Below are 22,261 nucleotides of genomic sequence, written 5' to 3' on the forward strand. Positions count from 1 at the left end.
GCCCACACAGTCCCACACAGCCCCACACAGCCCAAACAGCCCCACACAGCCCGCACAGGCCCGAACAGCCCCGCACAGCCCCACATAGCCCCACACAGCCCGCACAGCCCCACAGGCCCGCATAGCCCACACAGTCCCACACAGCCCCTCACAGCCCACACAGCCCAAACAGCCCCACACAGCCCCACAGCCCCGCACAGCCCGCATAGCCCACACAGCCCCACACAGCCCCTCACAGCCCACACAGCCCAAACAGCCCCACACAGCCCCACAGCCCCGCACAGGCCCGCACAGCCCCACAGCCCCGCACAGCCCGCATAGCCCACACAGCCCCACACAGCTCACAGCCCACACAGCCCAAACAGCCCCACACAGCCCCACAGCCCCGCACAGGCCCGCATAGCCCACACAGCCCTACACAGCCCCTCACAGCCCAAACAGCCCCACACAGCCCGCACAGGCCCGAACAGCCCCGCACAGCCCGCACAGCCCCACACAGCCCGCACAGGCCAGCACAGCCCGCACAGCCCCCGCACAGCCCCACACAGCCCCGCACAGGCCCACATAGCCCGCACAGCCCCACACAGCCCCACACAGCCACACAGCCCCGCACAGCCCCACACAGCCACACAGCCTGGCACAGGCCAGCACAGCCCGCAGAGCCCCACACAGCCCCGCACAGCCCCACACAGCCCCGCACAGCCCCACAGCCCCGCACAGCCCCGCACAGCCCCACACAGCCACACAGCCCCGCACAGCGTTCCTTCGGACCTCCTCGGGGCTCTTTCCTCAGCAGGAGTATGAGCTGTTCTCTTATTGTGCATCACTAGAATATCTGCTTGCCTTTGCAAGTACCACATTACAAAAGCACGATTCTGTCCCTGGATGGCAGTGAGCCAGCTTGTCTGGAAATGTGCACAGAATTGTCATGAATTGTGTCCAATAAGGGGAGAAAGAGTGTCTAGAAACCCTGCAGGGAAGTTTAGCCATCCCTAGCCAACGTGACAGTTTAACCTTATTTTTATAATGAGCTGTTATTGATCACACTTCATATGGCCTATGGGACCTGGCTACACAGTACCGCTCATGCCTTGTCACCCATCAGGCTCTAGTGAGCCTCAACAAGGCTGCGGCTTAGGTGACAAGTCAAGAAGTAGAGTTAGAAGAAGAGACACACAGACATAAAGAACATTGTGGCGATCACTGGTGGCTCACGCTTGTAATCCTAGCTACTCAGGAAGCTGAGATCTGAAGATGATGATTCAGACTTATCCTGGGCAAGAAAATCCATGGGACTCTTATCTCCAATTAACGACTAGAAAGTCTGCAGTGGTACAGGGCTCAAAGTGATAGAGCACTAGCCTTAAGGGAAAGAACAGCACCCAGTCCCTCAGCTCAAGCCCCAGAACTAGCAAAGAAAGAGAGGAGGGGAGGGAAGGGGAAGGAAGAGTGAAGGGGGGAGGGAAAGGAAGGGAAGGGGAAGGGAAGAGAGGGGAGGGGAAGGAGGAAGGGAAACCATAAGCACCTCAGAAGGCTTAGTAGCACTTCCCTGCCCTCCCTCACCGCCCAGGCCGAGAGGAAGATGCACTACAGCACTCAGAGCTGTCTTTATTTTGCTTCGCTCATTTTGTACTCAACATTTGTTTTCTGGAGTGCTTTGTTTTGCTCTGTTCTGGTCTGCATCATGGGAACCTATAATTAACTTCACAGCTCGTGCTGAGTAGACCATGGGGAGAGGACTCATTCTCAGGACATCCACTAGAGCCTCCACTCTGCACATGGTTCACATCACGGCTTCCTGTGGATTCAGGGGTCTCTTGTGGGCAAAGTCAGGCACTTCCTTACTTACTAGTGTAGCCAAGAGATGGCTAAGAAAGCCAGCGAATAAGTCAGCCAGAGACCCTGGTTTGGGGTGTTTTTGTTGTTGTTGTTTTACAGTAGTGGGTTTGAAGGGAGGGCTTGAGCATCACAGGGAGGGGCAGCCCTCTACCCCAGAGCCGTCATCCCAGGCCCCTGTCCTCTTCTTTATGAGTCATGGACAGAAATCCAGACCCAGGGTCAGATGAATGCTTATCCCCATCAGTGACCTGAGAATATATATTTCTATTTCAGTCAGTCAACTAGTCACAGCACAACAGAAAGTAGGTTTCTTTGTGTACGTCTCTTATTTAAGAAATAGTCCATTTCACCTAAGAAAATGTCCAGGTTTTTTTTGGTGGAGGGTTATTTTTTAAGGAAGAATATATGTGTGTCTGTGTGCCTGGATTGCTTTCTCCCTTGGGACTAATGAGTGTCCTGTTTATCTTACCCAAGCTTTTTGCATTTTGAATAGCCACACGTTCACCAAGTAATTCCTCCATGTCTTTTTCACTCTGCTTGATCAGATATGTTGCTCTCTGGACTCCTGAAACCTGAGGGTCAGAAGGATTGCTCATTAGCAGCCTCAGGCAGAGAGCAGCCGCTTGCAAATCGGTGCCTGGATAGCTACAGGCATGTTTGTGGGCCGACATCCCTGGAGTCTAACTTGTGGATAGATAGTTGTGACTACATTGTGATGCTGTTGGAAAACTCATTTGTACTACCGACGTCCCCTCCTGTCAGTCAGTGACAGTGCCATGCTCAGAGCACAGCTCACAGGGGATGTCACCGAATGGGTAGCACCGGTGAGGTCTTCTTTATGTAAAGCCTGACTGCTGAGTTGACTTATGTCCCCCCCAAAAAAGGTATGCTGAAATTTTAATCCTTCCTCACATGACCTTTTCTGGAAATAAGGTTGTTGCAGATGCAATTAATTAAGGTGAGGTTTGCAAAATTACAAAGCCCTCTAGTCTAATACGGCTGGTGTCTTCATAAGAAGATGTCACATGAAGTGACAGACACGCGGGAAATCTCCAGGTGATGAAGACCGAGACAGGAGTGACATTGAGGCAAGCCGGGGAGCAGGGAAGATTACCCACAGGGAGCACCAAGGACAGCCAGCCAGCTGCCAGAGCCTAGGCTGCAGCAAGAACTGATTTCCTGTAGGTTTCAGGGGGGTGGTGCAGAAGGCATCCTGACTTAGACTCCCGAACTCAGAACCTATCAACAATAAATCCCTGCTGCTTGAAGCCACCCTGTGGTGTTGCTACTGTGTTGCTGCACAATGGGAAACAACTAATACAGTGATCAATACTGTGGCTTGGACGCTACCCAGAAGCTATCTGAGATTATATCCTATCTGTGGAAGACTCTGGCCCTCTGGCCACCTCCTCCTCCTGCCCGCCTTCGCTCGTCGACATACCAGCAAGGGAAGCAGGAAGGAGGGGTAAAAGTCCAGACTTGGTGATCCTCTCCCCTGACCAGCGTGGAGAGCTTCCTCCCTGGCTAGCCACCACTCACCGCCATGGTAAGTCAGGTACAAGGCTGGGGAGATAGATGGAATGGATGTGCCTCCACCCCAGACCAAACCACACTCCAGACGTGTCCCTGTGAAGAGTCCCCAGAAAAGATTTCTCCACTGGCTTCCCTGTGCACTTGTCATCTGCTACTGGAAACCCAGCCAGCTCCTGAGTCGCATAAAAGGATCCTGTCTCCAAGTGGCTGCCTCTGTGTGTTTGGGTTTCTAGGTCCCTTCCCTGGGGGTGCGAAAGGGAGCAGAGGTCCGACTCATGGCGATGATGAAGCTCCCACCGACTCCTGAGCTGGGCATCTGCATTTTGCTCCTAGTTGGGTTCGCACAGGGTCGGTTGGACGGAGGGCATGCCCTGGCTTCTAGGCTGGTGAGCAGCCTAGACCAGCCTCCCAGACAGGGGGCTGTGTTGTGCTGCTTAACTAACCATTGAACTGGTGTCCGTGCAGAAGAAAAGATTGAGTTTAAAATGAAGTTGAGGGCAGCGTTGTTTGTCGGTGAGGGTCACTCCAGCTGTGCTGTTAGACACAGCTGCCCTGGACTGAGAGGAGCAACCCCACTTCATGAAAATCAGTCCTAAGTGAAGCAGGAAGCCAATGCACATAAAACCTTCATGGGGTCCACATCCCCAGCTTGTAAGCCAGCAGGGCTCACTGGGGGGGGGGGGCAGGGGGAGTGGTTGGGTCTCCTAACGCCTCCAGGAATCCACTCTTCTTTTGTACATGAAGCTCATGTACAATGACTAAGTGAACTTAGTCATTATGGACCTCCTTATCTTCTTCTCTAGCTTTCGAGTTTCTTTACCTTTATCATTCAGCCATTAACCCTAAAATCATGAGTACCACTCATGAAGGACTTTGGTGTCAGACTCTGCTGTGTGGACAGATACATGATAAAATGTCCAGAACAAGTGGGCGCTGGTACCCTTTTGGGTGGATAAGGTTTGCAGAACTTTATCCAAGGTCCCATCACTCAGATTTCAAACCCAAGTGATTGACTTTAAAGCCCTCCATGGCTGCTTTCCTCTTAGCCACCGCCGAAGCTCTGGGGGGAACTAGAAAGTCAAAAGGCAAGGATAAACCAGAGGAAAGTGAACGCTCGGCACTCCTCCTGGGCTGCTGCTGGGACAGGGGTGGAAGCGAGTGAACCTTGACTTTTCCAGTCTTCCCCACATCTCCATGTGAGAAATGACCCTTCATTAGGCTGCGCAGGACTCCCCTGGGGATGGTGGTAGCTGTCGCCTAGTGCCATGTAGCATTGCAGGCCCTGTGGTTCTGGGACAGGGAGGCTCTGGCCAGCACAGCAAGAAAGTGAGAAGGAAGAAATGACCTGGACCTGAGGAGGAGCAGCCATGGACAGGCGCCCTCCTCTGTGCATGAAATCATAGGAAAATGAGGACAATTGAGTACTCTCTACCAAGTGCGGGAAACTGCATCAGCCACAGGTCAGAGGGGCTTGTAGAAACAAAGTTCCCTCCTTCGTTTTTATGCCTCACATGATTAATCATTTCAAGCTTACTGTCTCAAATGGCAATGAAAAGGTGGAAGAAACGAGATGTCCGGTTCTCCCCATTGACCCCCAAGGTATAAAGAGCATGGTTTTAATGCTCTGCTAGTTCTGACTTTTATCTTTATTGGAGCTTGATGTAAAGTAAAAGCCCCTATGAGTTTGGAAGTACTGCCTTTTGACTGTGCTTGCAGAAGGTGAAGTTTTTGGCTTATTCTGGTTCAATTTAGGTTTGGGATATGTTGAAATGTGTGCTTTGTAGGGTGGAATTTGAGCATGCTCTGGGGGTTCTCAAGTTTGTTGATGCTGGAATTCTAAGTCCTGTGTGCATGTTGTTTTGTCTGTTGGTTTTGTTTTTGTTTTTAATAGGCCAGGCATTTGGAAAGACCTAAAGACCATGGGCTCCGTGTCCCTCTCTATATTCTTCATCACACTGCTTGTGCTGGGCAGACAGGTAAGAAATCTTTTCTTTATGTTCCCTCAGGAGCTTATTAATAATACTTCATTGGTGTGCATTGTAGTTGCTTTTGTGCCAACAAATGATTAAGAACCAGAATCATCATCATATAGCCAGGCATTGGTGGCTCATGCCTATAACCCCAGCCTTTCAGGAGGCTGAGATCTGAGTATCAGGTCCCAAAGCCAGCCTAGGCAGGCAAGTCTATGAGGTACCTATCTTCAATTAATTCCTCCAGAAAAGACAGAGGTAGACCTGTAGCTCAAGTAGTAGAGCACTAGCCTTGAACAAGAAAGCCAACTGAGAGGTCCTGAGTTCAAGACCCAATACTGACACTGCCCCAAAAAATACATAGCATATGTGTGGGTCAGAAACAATAAAGAAAAAATGCACAAGGGCAAAATGTTGTGCATGCAAGAGATGGTGTTATAAAGTGAATTCAATAGCAAGATACAGAGAAAACAGAGAAGCCACATTTTGAGAGGTCAACTCTGGAGTCTTTATTAAAAGGCCATCATCTGTATGGTGGACTCATGCCTCAAAGACCAACAGCCAGCAAATACACTTAACCCCATTAGGAAACAGCCATGAAGGCCAGAGAGTGGTTTATTGGAGGTAAGAGTCTCACGGACTTTCCTGCCCGGGCTAGCTTTGAATTGTGATCCTCAGATCTCAGCCTCCTGAGTAGCTAGAATTACAAGCATGAGCCACCAGCGCCCAGCTGTCATTTGCATTTTCATAGTGGGGGGGGGCAGAGTTGTTTTGCTGGAATTAGCTTGATACTTCTCCCAATGCTAGGACCCTCTTTAAAAAAATAAATCTCTATTTGTGACATGACTGAAACTCTGTCCTTAAGCCACCACTTTCTCCTGACCTCCCAGGAGAGGCTGTGGATGTAAGATTTTTCAAGATGATTACTTTTCTTCTGCCTCTGCATGAAATGGATTACCCACAAAGTCCCAGACTCATCCATAGTCAGTCAGGCCTGCTTCAACCAGTCCTATCATGTCGGCAGTATGTTAGGAACTGATGAAGATTATATGCACATTATGTTCAGTTACATAAATATGCAGCAGATATCTGAGAGGCATGGTACAGAGGTGTGAACTTGGGTCTGACTTCCAGTTCTCCCTGCTACCGAGCTCTGAGCAGCATTTCAGACAGGTAATCTGCCACTGCAGCTGTCACTCCCACATCTGGACCTGAGCTCTCCGGTTTGCCCAGGCAGGAGATCTGTGTCCTTCCTGAGGACTTAATCCTGCAACCCACCCCAGGCTTCCTGGGCTGAGCTGCCCTGTCCTCTGCAGCGCTTTGTAAGATTACTTCCTCTTCTTCCATCTCCTCACTGGTAGTGTCTCTCCATTCATTCTGCATTGTTGGGCTTGCACTTTTGACAACATACATCATGCCTTTTCTCTCATTGCTTCCCTGATTCTCCTGTAGCCTCCTGTTTGTTGCTATGAGAACCTAAACTCAAGTTACAATGTTCTGAGTTTCTATTAGTCACCTAAATGATCCAATTTGGTGCCACTACTTAATGGTGTTTAATGCCAGTGACTGACAATTGACCCATTTACTCCCTGATTGATTCAAGATAAATAACCAAAAAGTATTTGATATCACCATTAAGTATTCATTAATTTAATACAACTGGGTGATGCCAGTCTTACTAGGAGTTGTTCTACTTTTATCATTAATGTGACAATAAGTAATGTGTACTTAGGGAGGCCTGGAAAACTCATTACCCCTGGCGGAGGAGTCATTTTTCATGGTCATTCTGCAACATCGGCTATGAATCACCTAGCCTGTGGCGGGCACCACTGAAAATGACCTTAAGCCCCCAAACCATAAAGTGAATAAGTCCTTAAAGTCTTCTGGGCTGAGAGCTTTGGTGTGTGGAATCTGGAGCTTCTGCACCCCTATCTGAACTTCGCTAGCATGCTGCAGACAACTGCCCCATATTTGAATAGAGCATCTCCCAGTGCCACAGGCACTGGGTCCTGGTAGTCACTGCATTTCTGATTGGTTAGTAAGCGACTGGATAGATGGTTCACAACTTAGCTTCATTGTGATTGGTTCTAATGGCCTCTCTGCCCTATGGCCATTTCATACACATTATGCATATGTATTCTTTCTGAACAAATTAGCATTCTCCGTACCAAGTATGGGAACTCTAAGTAACCTTAATGAAAATGTAACACATCTCTTATTCAAAATCTACAGTGCTATTGCTGTACTAAAATCGAGTGCATAACTGAAATGTGAGCCCGCCCAGACCCTCTTTTGAAAAGGGAGAGGCACACATTTCATCCTGGCTGCACACCCAGCGAGCATCTGTCTGTACTCCAGGTGGCGTGAATTAACAGCATGAACTGGGGGCAGCTGCCTGACCCCAAGGTCAGGCCAAGGTCATTCTGTGGAGGAGGAGCTCAGTCTTCAAGGATAGGCAGAATTGCATGCTGCCCTGCAGCTCAGCCCAGATCGATCCTCTTTTTTTTTTTTTTTTTTGGTCAGTTATGGGGCTTGAACTCTGGGCCTGGGCGCTGTCCCTCAGTTCTTCAACTCAAGGCTAGCTCTCTACCACTGGAGCCACAGCACCACTTCCTGGAAACTGCTTGTGGAGGTGCAAAGCCCCATGTGGCTTGGGAGGTATTCATAGCCAGACCAAGCACAGAACCAGAAAAGGGGGTTGGGGAGGGAACAGCAAGGCACCCAGACAGATGAAGGAGGAAAATGCCATTTTCAGGCAATACAACTGGCTCCAAGCTACTGATTTCCTTCTGGGCATAGACTGACAAACGGCGTCTCTGGAAGCCTGCGTAACTTCTCGGCATGGCAGTGGGCTCACTATCCAAACTTCCCTCTAGGAGGCGGCTGCAGTCCTGCAGCTCCCACCAAGGGCTGGGTGTGCACATCGTCACCTGGGTGCCACGGCTCAGTGCATCTGCCACTTCAGACCCATCCCGGGCTGGCCCCCACAGTCCACACACACATCATTATTCCCAGTGAACACGACACTATGTATTAGTACGGTGTGGTGGGAAATTTGGCTTTCATGTAAATATGAACAAACATCTAAAATGTCTTTTGAGCAGTGTATTTAGAAGGGAAAAAATGCTTGTCTACATGAGGCAAAAATAAATGCCAGAGCAGAGAAGGAGGGGAAGTTTTGTTTTGTTTTTTTTTAATCATGTGTAGTTAGAATCAAACATAACTGATAAACGATCTTTATTTTTTTCAGTTTGGGGAATGTGAATTATTTAAAATTCTACATGAGAGGCTATTGTGTATTGTGGATGTGTGTGCTGTTATACTCATACCATCATTATTATTCACCTAATAGACAACCCTTGCATGCAACCCCTTTTGCATTTATTTGTCCTTACATTCTCTCCTTCTGTGTGGACTCAGTCAAGATAGATCATGTTCCATCACCTACATCAGAGGAGACAGAGACCCATGACAACCCAACACCAGAAAGACCCTTGTCAGTACATGAGTGTCTCCATTTCCACCGTATAAGTAACATCTGCCTTTTAAAAACCATTTTACTTAAATATACTCTAAAGTATGAACACAAATATTTTCACTGACAGGAACTCCCTTAAATTAAATGATGTCAGCACATGCTTCATCTTCACATAATGGCATAGCTATGTACAGAAACTATCATATTTTACCATGAAGACTTAATCGTGTAATTTGGGACAACAGAAAGTCATTTACAAACAGTAAAGTCAGTCTGCCACAAGGAAGGCTATGACGGGTCTTTGAACGGCTTTGTGCTCGCTCTCATTTCCTTTGATTCACCCTTTGTACTCCACCGTGCCCCTTTCCAAGGATAATCCAAGCCATGATTTATTAACACAGCCATTCAGGAAGCTCTGCTGTCACCTAGACTTGTAAGCCCTGCGCCACAACTGTTGTTCAGGATGGTTCCTTGCTTTGCTTAGTTGGCAGAGGGGTCTGTGGGGAGGGTGTCCTTCTGTGGGAGGATTCTGGGTGTGGTTTTGTGTTGTTCTTTTGATTTTCTCTTTGAAACCTCCACTCTCTGGCAGGACAAGATGCCTATTGTTTCTTTACCTCTGTGTCCTCTTGTAACAGAATGAATATTACTGTAGGTTAGACTTCTTGTGGAAGAACAAGTTCAAAAAAGAGCGGGAGGAGATAGAGACGATGGAGAACCTGAATCGCGTGCTGCTGGAGAACGTGCTTCCCGCCCACGTGGCGGAGCATTTCCTGGCCAGGAGCCTGAAAAACGAGGTCAGAGGGGTGGAGGGCTGGGGCTGGCCCTGGTGGCCATGCTCTGGGGATGGGGGGAGAGGGGGGCGCGGGGGAAGCAGAGCTTTGAATTGGAAGAGATTCTGATGTGGTACTTTGCATACTCGTTGTGACTGGTGGCCTTGGTCAGCCTGAGTGGCTGTTGATGGGTGGCCAGTTGGAAGTACTGAATGGCAATCACCTTTTAAAGTCTCAGCAAGGACCTGATTCTTTTCTGGAAATTGTTTGTGTTTTCTTTTTGTTTTTTTTTTTCCCAATCGTATAAAGTTCTGGAGAATTTTATGAGACCCTGCAGTCCCAAATACCCTCCCCACCAGTGGCCACTTCCTTCTCCCTAATTTAGGAGAACACTGTCCTCCCGCATACAATGGAACCCAAATTCCAAGGCCAGGATAAGCCGCACAGTCTATATGCCCAGGTCTCCTTTGCTGTGCTTCCCTGGGAACCTCTGAAACATGTTAGAATTTCAAAGCTGGGTGCTGGTGGCTCAAGCTTGGAATCCTAGCTACACAGGAGGCTGAGAACTGAGGATCTCGGTTCACAGCCAGCCCCGGCAGGAAAGGCCATGAGACTCTTATCTCCAATTAATCACCAGAAAACCGAAGTGGAGCTGTGGCTCAAAGTGGTAGAGTGCTAACCTTGAGCAGAAAAGTTCAGGGACAGCTCCCAGGCCCACTGAGTTCAAGTCCCATGACCGACAATAAATAAATAAAAAGATGTTAGAATTTCAAAAATAATGAGACAACATGCCAGATCCACATGACACCAGACGAAGAGTTGGATTCGTCCATCTGAATGGGTAGAAATGGAATAGATGTTTTCCTGGGATGTCACTGAACTACTGAACTCAATTATGGAATGAAATGTCAAGCAATTTCTTTAATATTTTTGAATTGCAAGATAGAGCAGCCAGATCTATAGTATAATTTAGTCTGAAAATGGCACCTGAGGGCTACTGTGTCATAAAGGTCAGATCTGTGAGGTTTCAGAGGTTTGCAGAGACAGACAGGAAGGCAGCAGAGAGAACCCCACTGACAAATTAACTCCTTAGCCATCATCTCATCTCAGGTGAGACTCAGCTCAAAGGCTCTGCACCTTTCTCTGATGAGTATTTAATGTTGATCTGAAAGATAAGAGCCCATGGTAGGTGGCATTCTGGAAATTGCTGCCCTCTTCCTCCTCAGAAGGTGCAGGATGAGATGACTCTTTGACTCTATTTCTTCTGGTGTTTTCTATGCTCACAAGGCATCTGAGCAACTTGTTTCCCTACTGATCACAGCTAATGAAATCCATTTTCCAGTTATGGAATGATCTATTTCCATGAGTCTGTCTATACTCCAGCTTTTGATTCAGGTTTAAGTTCAGCAAGTTCCTGCTGTTGCCTCCATCCTGAAGCTAAGCTAGCTCGGCCCTGGTCATGGAGATGATCTGCACAGAGGCCACGCTCCTTGCTCCTCCTGGGGACCAGAGTCTGTTATCTCCACGGATGCTGGCATAGTGAAGGTTGGGAGGGGGGATGTCAACCATGAGGAAGGGAGGGATTTCTGAATCTGAAACAGTGCTAGAAGCTAGGTGGGAGATGGAGGCCAGAGAGTGAGAGGGACAGGGAAGAAGTTTCTGGACTCCATGGAGATCCTTTCCATGAGACACTGAAGACCTGGAGGACAAGGGGACGGCAGGAAGAGGCCACCACGGAGGCTCTGTGTCATAGACCTGATGGGACCCAGAACCACCAAGAACCTCCCAGCACCAGGCCAGCAAAAGCAGCGTGTTCTCTGTTCCTTCCTGCTTGGTGTTTTCTGAGCAGTGTTGGAACGCCGCAGCACCGTCGGCAGTCATCAGGGAAGGTAGAGCAAGGAGAGAGATGAAAAGTGAGCTATTTGTTGTGGGTGTGCATCTTAGTCCCCTCACTGTCTGCTTTGCGACCTTGAGCCAGCGCCAGGATCTGAGCTTTGGTCTCCCCATTGGTAAGAAGGTGGCATTGTGGCTGTGCTAAGTAGAATCGGGACACTGGCACTGGGCCATGTACCAGGGAGACGGGCATTTCGTAGAGCAACAAGCAGGGAGCCACACTGGCCTAAGTGAGGGTCACAGGGCAGGACAGTGCCCAGGCCCTGGTGCTGGCAGCCCACATGGATGCCTTCTTTCCCTCTGTGGTCCTACTGTGTGTCACAGCAGAGACTCTGTGCCACTAGAGAGCTGTTTTCCGAGCGAGGGTTTTTTCCTTCTAATGCAGCTAATTGGATCCATTAAGACATGTGGACAGAGTATCTGCTGTAGATATCTCTGTGCAGGCAGCTGGGAGGGGAAAGGCTCTATGTGTGGACCGGGCTGGCTCAACCTGATCTGAGTCCTGAGGTGACAGTCAGAGGCCTGGGCGGAGGCCTGGTTCAGCCTCTGCCTCAATGCACAGGCAGTTTGGGATATTAGTGCCGATTCACCACACTCCTCGCAGTGACTTTCAAGAGATAGCTGCTCCTTCCCTGGGAGCACACAGTCCCCAGTGCACACCTGACCGAGAACAGCCCAGCCCTGCAGGGACATACCACGGCTCATCCCTGGGCCTCTCCACATTCAAGCTGAACAAATCACTGTATGCTCTGTAGCAGCCACTAGAGCCGTGACCCTCAGCAGTTTCTGAGTGTTGTTAGGATGCACTGGATGGCCGCTGACCAATTGAGCTGGGCGCTTAGAACAACAGACACGGTCCTGTGACCTGCAAGGTTGCCACTGCTGCGAGACTCTGTGTTTCAGTCACACGGCTACAGTGCTGTGTACTTTCCTGACATTTTGGTTGGTCAGAATGAATATTGAGAACGCGGCTACTCAAAGGAATACAGTTAGACTTTGAACTAAACTCATCAGAGTGCATAAACCATGGCAAACTCTGCTCCTGGCTTCTGTGAATGGATTGCTGTGGCATGGGACTTCCTGCTCTACCTGGCGGGAAGGATCTGTTTCCTCCATCCCATAGTACACTGTGCTAGGCTCATCCCAGAGGACACTGCGAGGCTCACACCTCTGCTGAGAGCCTGTGGGCCTGGAGCTGCCTGGCAACTGTGCGTGAGCCCGGTTGTTCAGGAGCCTCTTCTTTGCTCCCTTTAAACTTCCAGAAGCTTCTCCATTCTGCGCTATCCTGGCCAGGCCAGCCCTACATGGCCACCATTGAGCCTGGGAACCATGTGCCTCAGTGGCTTTATCTGCAGTTGGGAAGCCATAGCATAAGACTCAGAGGATGGTAGTCACACGGAGGGCTCGGAGAGGTGCCCATCTGACACGTGGTACTAAATTATCCTGCTTATTCTTGACATCATCTTCGTTCCCCAGGGGTCACTCGGCCAATGACAAAAGGCAGTGGGTAAATTGATGGTACAGAAACTGTGTGCTAGCCTCTTCTTCAATGGAGAGTCTGTTTACATGAAAACTGACGTTTTCAACTAAAACAGGCTCCTAGTGGCCATCTCTTCCCTGTTCCCCGGACTCGCGGGCTGCCGTCAGCAGTGCCGGCATCTGTCCTCGGCCGTCACCTGCGTCATGGGCTGTCTGCTGTGAATACCAATGTTCACAGTGTTACTAGGAGAGAAACAAAGGGCAGATCTGCCCAACCAGTGCTCAACAATGCGGACACACGATCAAGTGAGCAAGTCTTCATTCTGTTGTCCATGTAACAGAAGGCGCTGCAGGTTGATGGGCACTGGAAATGAGAGTGTGACATGAGTCTACTTTTCCTTGAAGCTGTCGTGATCTTCAGTTGGGCTGCCGTGGCCCTGATACATTTATGAGACCAGGGAAGGCAACCAACCTCCCTCCGAGAGGCCAGCAGTCACTAGAGTCGTAGTGTTCCTCATGTCGTCCTGTCAAGGATTCATCTGAGTGTCCCACAGAGGAGCGCTCGCAGGCGGTGTCCACGAGAGTGGGGTCCCTGGCCTGCCAGTCACACAGGAAGCACCAGCCACTCACAAGGGCAAGGATCCCTCCACCCTAAGGTCAACCATCTTGTTTGGCAAACTCTCTCCCAGTGGTCTGAGTGTTTCCCATGTTGCACTACAGCCTGATGGTGGTGCCTGGGTCAGGGGCCTGGAAACCCAGGGCCAGTGGGAGGGCAGACTTTCCAAACCTCAGAGCAGACCCCGCCCACCCAGAGCCTTTCCTTTCTGAAATTTCAGTTGAACTGGAAGGTGTCACTGTAGAGTGGTAAAATTATGGACACACCTTGAAATAGTGTGTGTAAGATGTTGCAGTTTTACTCAAATCTGTGATGAAGAGCTACAAGTCTCTTTCCACTTGAAGTCAAAGGGGACTTGCATGAAGTCCACTGGAAGTGGGGACTTCCAGTGGTTCTTTCAGGTATAATTAAAACCACTTGGTGGATTTTATCCTCTCCTCTTACCACCCCCACCGCTGCCACACCCACAGGGGTGGATTCATAAAAATTCCCATACAAAGAATATAGCTATCGTCGTGTATTTTAGCACAATACTGTCATCTGGGAAATGATCCCAGGCCAGATTCTGATCACTTGTAGTGATCTCAGGTAGCAATGCGGGCGGGGAAGTTTAATGGGAGGATGTCTCCTATTAACTTGTGGTGGGGTTGGGAATCTGTATCTGCTGTTTAGAAGCTTCACTGCCTCCTGGTCAGTAGCACATGGATGGGGCAGAGGCAGGGCTAAGAAGGGGTGAGTGGGCTCTTGAGGGGCTTCTTTATCATCTGAACATAAACAAGCACTTGCATTGGGGGTCTTTGTTGGAAGGGTTTCCTGGTGCTCAGCTCTTCTTTTTCTCCTGGCAGGATTTATATCACCAGTCCTACGAATGTGTCTGTGTCATGTTTGCCTCTATTCCGGACTTCAAGGAGTTCTACACAGAATCAGACGTGAACAAGGAAGGTCTGGAATGTCTCCGGCTCTTGAATGAGATCATCGCTGACTTTGATGATGTAGGTACCAAACATAATCCTGAAAGCCAGGGGAAGGCCCAGTCCTGTAGTGTGCAATTCCTGTGCATCTGAAGTGGGTTGATTTCTTCACACAGGCCCTTTGGCCTAATTTGTGGTGGTTTGAGTTACATCTATGGACTATAGTTAGGTCCCTGGCCAATTTGGGAGAGACAAAAGAATTCTGTTGTAGAATTCTGATATGACTGAGACAGCTACAATTTCACTAATAAACCCTTTAGAAAAGTTTGACCTCTAGGGAAAGTGCATGTCCATCCCTTTGCATATTAAAATAGAATGTCTCTTTATTACAGTAGATTATTGGCATGTCTGCACATATTTCAAGATTTCTACTTTCTGCCATGTCATAAAGGGAAGCAAAGGCACATTTGCTTAAACAACTCCTTGGTAAAACAGAAATAAGTCCCCAGTACTGATGGACGGTTGACAGAGGTTATGTGGATGTGTTAGACAGGAGAAGGTGAATAGAAGAAATGGTGACATGCTCATCTAGCTTAAGTTCCTTAGCATGTAATTCTGGTAGAAAAAAAAACTTCTCTAAAAGTGGGAGTGCCCAGGAAGGGGCAAGAGAATGCTTCTGGTCTTCAGTTAATGCTTTTCATTTGGGCCTTTCCTTTGTGAGCTCATATAGAACCTTCCAGAATCTTCCCCCATCCTCATCCCTTCCCTACAACTTCTAGGTTTTATATTACAGCTATCCCACCCCAAGCCCTAAAGAAGGGGGTCAGAGAAAAATCAAAGTGAAATCTGGTAACTTGGTCACCCTCTAGAAGCCTTAGGTTGGGGTTGATGGGCAAATCTTTATTCTCCATACTTCTTCTCTCCATTTCAAGTACTCAGGAGGCAAGGCCAATTCCCAGTGCTGACAATTTGTCACAAATCACTTAACCCTGAGGGAAAGATATCACTCATGGAATCATAATTTTGTATTGATGCCTTGCAAACACAGGATCAGGAAATTTATTTGAGGCCATTGAATTGTAATTTATTCTAATTCCTTCAGCAGCAAAGCTGGAGAGGTAATTCATGTTCACTGAAAGTAAATCATCGGGCTCTCTTTTCCTCCAAGGCCACAGTGGCTCTCTATGAATGCATGACGTGTTGGCTCCCAGCCAAGCCCGTGTGGTGTGGGCGGGTGGTGACATCAGCTGAATCTGGCCTGCCTCCCAGTATGGGGTAGACTGCCCACGTCTGCCGCACGCCTGACTGCTGGTCAGTGCCAGCTACCCAACTCAATGTCTGTCCCTGCCTTGCAGCTGCTGTCCAAGCCAAAGTTCAGCGGGGTTGAAAAGATCAAGACGATCGGCAGCACCTACATGGCAGCCACGGGTCTGAGCGCCGTGCCCAGCCAGGAGCACGCCCAGGTAGGGACCAAGGTCTCGGGTTTCCACAAGCCTAGAACCACAGTCATTGTCCAAGGAAGGCCCCAGACAGTCTCCTAAAAGCTCAGTGAGCATGGTCTTCTGAGACCAAAAGTGAATTCTAGAAACTTCTCAAGGTCTGAAGGTCTGCAAACTCCTACTGAACAAGAGGAATCAAATAGCCACTCGATGCCACACAAGTATGTGATGAAGTAGAAGAAGAAAACCATTCCTTAATAGGGTCTCATGAAGCAAAGCTACTTGTCGTCTATCACAATGTGGTCAGTCAGGCTCAGTGTCTCACAGCCAGGCAAACCCAGGTTAAAAGTCAGGACCCCATCTCAACAAAAAATAGCCGGGCTGGGGCAGTGGTACAAACCTGTCATCACATCTATGCACAATGCCTTAGTAGGAGGACAAAAACAAACAAAAAACTACAATATCATACCTGAAAAACAGTTAAAGCGAAAAGGGCTAATGTCATGGCTCAAGTGGAAGGATGTCTGCCTAGCAAACATAAAACCCTGAGTTCAAATCCTAATTTCACCAATAATAATAATAATACTTCCTAAATATTCATTTTTTAAATAATATGGTAAAAGAAAGTTGTCCACATAGGAAGTGGATAAAATCGAGTATTATCAGTCAACTAAGGGTTTAGAGATTTTTCCACTATTCTTATTGCTGTGCATAAAGATCTTACTGCAAGCTGGATGCTAGTGGCTCATGCCTACTCAGAAAGCTTAGATTTGAGGATCACAGTTCAAAGCCAGCCTGTGCAGGAAAGCCCATGAGATCCTATTAAGTACTAAAAAGCCAAAATTGGATCTGTGGCTCAAGTGGTAGGACACTAAACTTGCGCTTAAAAAAACACAGGGACATCACCTAGACCCTGAGTTCAAGCCCCAAGTCAGTCTCTCTCAACCTCTGTCCTTATCTATATGTCTCTCTCACTTCCTGTCCCTCACGCGCACGCACACACACACACACACACACACACAATCTTAGTGTGTTCTTAGAAGGAGTCGATAACAAGAGTGGACTTTCTCCTGGCTACAGCACAGCCTTACTATGGGATCTTCCCTCCAGTCTGTACAAAGGATAGAATATACCAGAACACAGTGTTGTGAAAGGAGATGGATTCCAAAGAGAAGAGAGAAAGCCCACGATCTCAGATCCCCTTCCAGGTCCATGGAGGAGTGAGGGCTGAGGGTGGGGCAGGACACATCTTCACAGGCTGGTCCTCTGGGGGCGTCTCTGCAGATCTAAAGGCTAGAGGCAGTGGTCTCACTCAAATCTCAGGCCTCATGTTTGTCTGAGTGAACGGGTACTGTGTGTTCTACTTGTCATCCCCTCATCTGCTTGTTTCCAGAGAATTATCCTTAACAGGTAGGCACAATAAGAAAAAGGAGCAAAAGAAACAAGCAGTCAACCCCTAGAAAAATCTCCCTCTTAGCCTCTGAGCAGGGCCTCTCCCTGCAGCCTGAGACAGACGGAGGCAGTGTGGCCCGGCGCGTGGCTTGCATATTCTTAGCGATTGCCTTTTTTTCTTCAGAACGTTAATGTGTTGAAAAATTACAGGCAAAATGCATCACATAGAGGTTTTAATATATAACAGTGTTTACACTTTAGATATTTTATTTATACCAGTACTAGAGCTGATTATAATTTTACTTTCTTGACTTTAACAGAAGCAAACTGATGCTTCTCTACGGGCTTTAACCACTGAAAAATTAACATGAAAACATGAATGTAGAGACAGATTCTTCTCTTTTTGCCTCAAGCTCTCGGATGCTCAGGACAGCACTGTCAGAACCTGTCTGTCAGTGCAGAAGGCCTGCCCTGGTGAATACCACAGACAGGCTGGTGCCAGCTGGCTGCTCTGGAGGGAGAGGAAGAGATGGGGGCAGAAAGAGAAGGAGGAGAAGGAGGGGAGAAGAGGAAAGGAAAGGGGGGAAGGGAGGAGAGAGGAAAAGAGAAGACAGTGAAGGGTATAGGGAAGGGACAGGAGGGAGGGGATGGAAGGGCAGAGGACAGAAGAGGCAGAGCAGAAATGAGGGAAGGGATGAGGGAGGGGATGAAACCTGTGGTCACCATCTCCATCCTGCCAGGCCCCATGCTTATGACCTCAGTGAACCACAGCCACATGTGTACAAGCTGGGTCTCAATGCGGTCATGTGGGATATAACGGCTTCAAGATAATGAATCTGGTTGGCAGAGAGCAGTAGAAAGGTGTAATTTACCCCTTGGCACTATATTTACTTAAAATGTCATGACTTTATCTCATTCTAGACTTCTGTCTGCATTATGTCTGATTTTTTTAAATACTGAGTTAAGATATCATTTCATTTTTTAAATTATGTTTTTATTGCCATCATAAGGATGATGTACAAGAGGGATTTCAGTTGCATAAGTCAGGTAAAAAGTACATTTCTTTTGGGACAATGTTACCCTGTCGTCAAGATACCATTTCTTAAGATTGATGAGCTCCAGCTGGGGGCGGTAGCTCACGCCTGTAATCTTAGCTACTCAGGAGGCTGAGGTCTAAGGATCACGGTTCAAAGCCACCCTGGGAAGGAATGTCCATGAGACTCTTATCCCCAATAAACCACCAGAAAACTGGAAATGGGACTGTGTCTCAAGTGGCTCACCTTGAGCTGAAAAGCTGAGCGACAGCACCCAGGTCCAGAGTTCAAGACCCATGACCAGGGGGTAAAAAAAGATTGATGAGCTCCCAGCAGCCTAAAGTCTCCTTCTAGACGTGCGGACCTCACTTAGCCTCACTCCAAACAGCCAGTCCCCCTATGGAAGGCCACCTGCAGCATTTCACATCTTAACTTCTCACGTCTGGCAGGGTGGGCAGACCCATTGCCCACCTTCTCTCTGGCCCACAGAGTCCACCTGCTTGTCCACACCAGACTCTCCTGGATGTTCAAGACAAGTCCCAGGGCTTTTCTCTCCCACCTCCCAGTCCCACGTGGAGGCCTGCCCGTGGCCCTGCCTGCCTCTCTAGGCAGTAGAGATTCCCAAATCCCACTCTGATTGCCTGCTCAAGCAGTCAGCCTCCATGTCTGACCTGTGGCCTCTGACACCGCTGGATGACAACATTCCCTGGACATCCTCTCCTGGCTCAGCTCCTAGACACTTCCCGTGGCTGCCCTTCTCCTATATAGGAAGTTGTCATGTTCTTCCCAAAGCCATCCACTGCATCACGGTTGTACTTGAAACCTTTTCCATCTCCTCCGCTCTGTGACCCCAGTGACAGTCGTCAGCTGCTGGCTGGATCACTGAGCCACCATGGCTGTCACTCCCAGCTCCCTGCAGACACAGCTCTTCTCACAGTCCCTCCTCTTCCACTCGTCCTCCCAACTCTCCAAATAAGCTCTGATAATGAGCCTCCGGCTCCTGCCGACTGCCCATCTCTCCCTACGCGTCCGTCCCAACCTTAACACGGTCTGTGACTGCCTGCCCTCCTCCTGTTCGCTCCACCCCTGGTCCTCCACCACCTGCAGGCACCTCTGGTGGTGTGAGTTAGTGGCCATGTGCATGGAAACCCTGTCCCCACCGTGTCTCTGAGTGGGACAGGAGTCCTCATTCTGACTATGTTCCTCAGGTCATTCTGACATGCACTGAACTGCAGAAGACCCTCTGCAGATCTCACCTATGAGCAGAGCCACGGCTTCCTACAAAGCTTCCTGTGCCCACCCTGGAGAGCTGTGCCACACCTGCACTCTTGTGTCCAGATCGCCATTCTTCCTCTCCTGCTTCTGTGATGCATCTCAATTTCAGTTCACTTGGGAGCTGTGTGTGTGTGTGTGTGTGTGGAGGGGGAGGTGTTGTTCAGTCATTGTGTAGGTTACAGTCTTACCTATTGTCCCCTGACATCCCCAGCAAGAGCCTGACTGGAGCCATCACACACACTGGTTCTATGGGTGACTGGTGACATCCACCCACCTCTATCTGGCTCTGCTCTCTGCCTAGGTTTGCTTCTTTCCCTCTGCATTAGTAACCTGCTCCACCCAAACACACCCTCACTTTTTTTTTATTTCCCTGACTAACTGCCTTTCTCTCTCTCTCTCTCTTTTCTTTTTCCTTTTTGCCAGCCCTGGGGCTTGAACTCAACTCAGGGCCTGGACTCTGCCCCTGAACTTCTTTTGCTCAAGGCTAGAGCTCCACCACTTGAGCCACAGCACCACTTCTGGCTTTTTCTGAGTAGTTTATTGGAGATAAGGGTCTCACAGACTTTCCTGCCTGGGCTGGCTCCAAATGTAGTCCTCGGATCTCAGCCTCCAGAGTAGCTAGGATTACAGGTGTGAAATGTCAGCAGCCGTCTGCTTTTTCCACCTTTATCATAAGCCTAGCAGTTGGGTAACAAAGGCTCTGAGCCTTTTCTGAAGAATCATAACTGGCCCAAGGTGGTCCTGAAGAGCAAGAGCTGTAGGACAGGGCTGTGGAACTACAGGTCTGGGGGCTCTGCTGTCTATGTGGAACTCCTCAGGTGGCCTCTGGTTCTGCCTTGCCTTCTCCTCTTCTCACCCGTCCACCCCCCCCATCCACCCACCACCCTCCCTACCTGCCATCCTCAGCCCTGTGCCCAAGAACGGGGAGAATCAGTCATAGTTTTCAGGGGGAGATTAAAAAGAACATGACTTTCAAAGTAGCATGAGACTGTCATTATTTTTTGCAGGTTTTCTGCATCTCAGTTTCATGTTTATAGCAATGATCATGCATCTCGCTTCCTAAAGCCATTGGGACTTCATGTTCAAAATATTTAACAGACTCCATAATCTCAGTAGGCAATAAAGTTGCTAGCAGTAATAGTACGGTGGAGGTTTGTATTTGTTTTGCATATCGATGCCATTGCATGCCCAATAGAACAGGGATAATGGCCTCTGATAGAAATGAGATACATGTCGTCACAGCTCTCTGGGAAGGCCTACGCAATGTGAGCTACTTGTGATTACAGTGTCGAGAGAGAGTCTTGGCAAAGTCTTCTTTAAGTGCAATGAAAGTTTCTGAAAGTAAAGTTCATCACATTTGATGGGAAGAGAGCATGCTTGACAAATGTTATTACTATTTTTAGGAACTTTCCTAAGAGATGAATGTCACTTTTTCTTTTTGTAATCCACCTGAGATGAGCTTCAGACTTTGTTTCTCAATTGATCAACAAAATCAAATCTTTCCTTTGACCATAGAAGACATTCAATCTGAAAAATACAAAAAATTTCCAGAAAATTAATGGAATTTACTTACATCCAAAAGGAGACAAAAATTTTCAGATTGCAACTTTCTGAAAGATAGCTCTGAGGCACCTTTCCCTGGCATTTTCTGCGTGCCTGGGTGACACATTAACTCTGTCAGGACAGTGCTTCTGCACCTGACTCTGCTCAGCCATATTTTTTGGCTGTAACAGTATATTCTAATTTTAAGTATAAAGACGATGTGACTGAAAGATAGCATTCCATGTAGGAAGCCACCATTGCTTTTCAAAGAAGCAGGCTTCTTGGCATTGAGAGCAGGCTTGCATCCACTCTGGGTTCATCCAGGATGGAATCCAGCCGTGGGTACAGAGAAGAAGTTCTCCCACCTCACAGACCCTTCCTTTCACCCTCAGGACCTCACTCTTTTCTGAGCGCTGAAGGCTTTCCCCATCAGCTCTTTCATTTTCCTGGCCTTTAGATTTCACACAACAATATAGTAGACTGGTGGCTACAGATTTATTTTTTTGACCTGCACAGTATTATGTGTTATTTTTGGTTTTGCTTTTGGGCTAGTCCTGAGGCTTGAACACAGGACCTGGGAGCTGTCCCTAAGCTGTTTCACTCAAGGCTATCACTCTACCATGTGAGTTACCCAGATCTTGCTTCTTTGTAGTTAATTGGACGTTTTTATCTGAGCTAGCTTTAAACCAGGACCCTGAGATCTCAGCCACCTGAGAAGCTAGGATTACAGGCATGAGCCACTGGTGCCTGGCTGTGTATTATGTTTATAAAAACTGAAAAGTGGCCATTTTCATGCAATTAATGAAATAATCTACCTGATATTCATTCCTGAGGTTAACCACCAGCTAGAGTAGCAGCAGTAGCTCCATATGGCCTTGGCAAACTCCTCTCCAGTTTACCAGAGAGCCCCCAATCTCCATTACTTCAGCCTCTCTGAGGCCCTCAGATCCTTGTTCAGCCTCTGAGCAGAGGAAGTCCCTCCTTAATCCCCTAGCCAGCCAATAAGATTATCACTGATTATAGCAATGACTTGAATAGCTCTAATCACTTCCAAACAAACTCGACCAAGAAGTTAAAAGTCAAAACCAAA

General features: G+C 48.4%; 1 protein-coding gene across 1 annotated transcript in view; it reads left to right on the forward strand.

Moving 5' to 3' along the window:
- Window positions 1-22,261, forward strand: part of Adcy2 (adenylate cyclase 2 (brain)) — a 319,852-nt gene that overhangs the window by 283,707 nt on the left and 13,884 nt on the right. Inside the window, exons 18-21 of the mRNA XM_013013878.1 lie at window positions 5,264-5,348; window positions 9,456-9,614; window positions 14,424-14,570; window positions 15,845-15,952. Coding sequence (XP_012869332.1) covers window positions 5,264-5,348; window positions 9,456-9,614; window positions 14,424-14,570; window positions 15,845-15,952 — 499 coding nt within the window. The remainder of the gene's footprint in view (window positions 1-5,263; window positions 5,349-9,455; window positions 9,615-14,423; window positions 14,571-15,844; window positions 15,953-22,261) is intronic.

Source organism: Dipodomys ordii, unplaced genomic scaffold, assembly GCF_000151885.1.
Source record: "Dipodomys ordii isolate 6190 unplaced genomic scaffold, Dord_2.0 Scaffold21, whole genome shotgun sequence".
Taxonomy (NCBI): Eukaryota; Metazoa; Chordata; class Mammalia; order Rodentia; family Heteromyidae; genus Dipodomys; species Dipodomys ordii.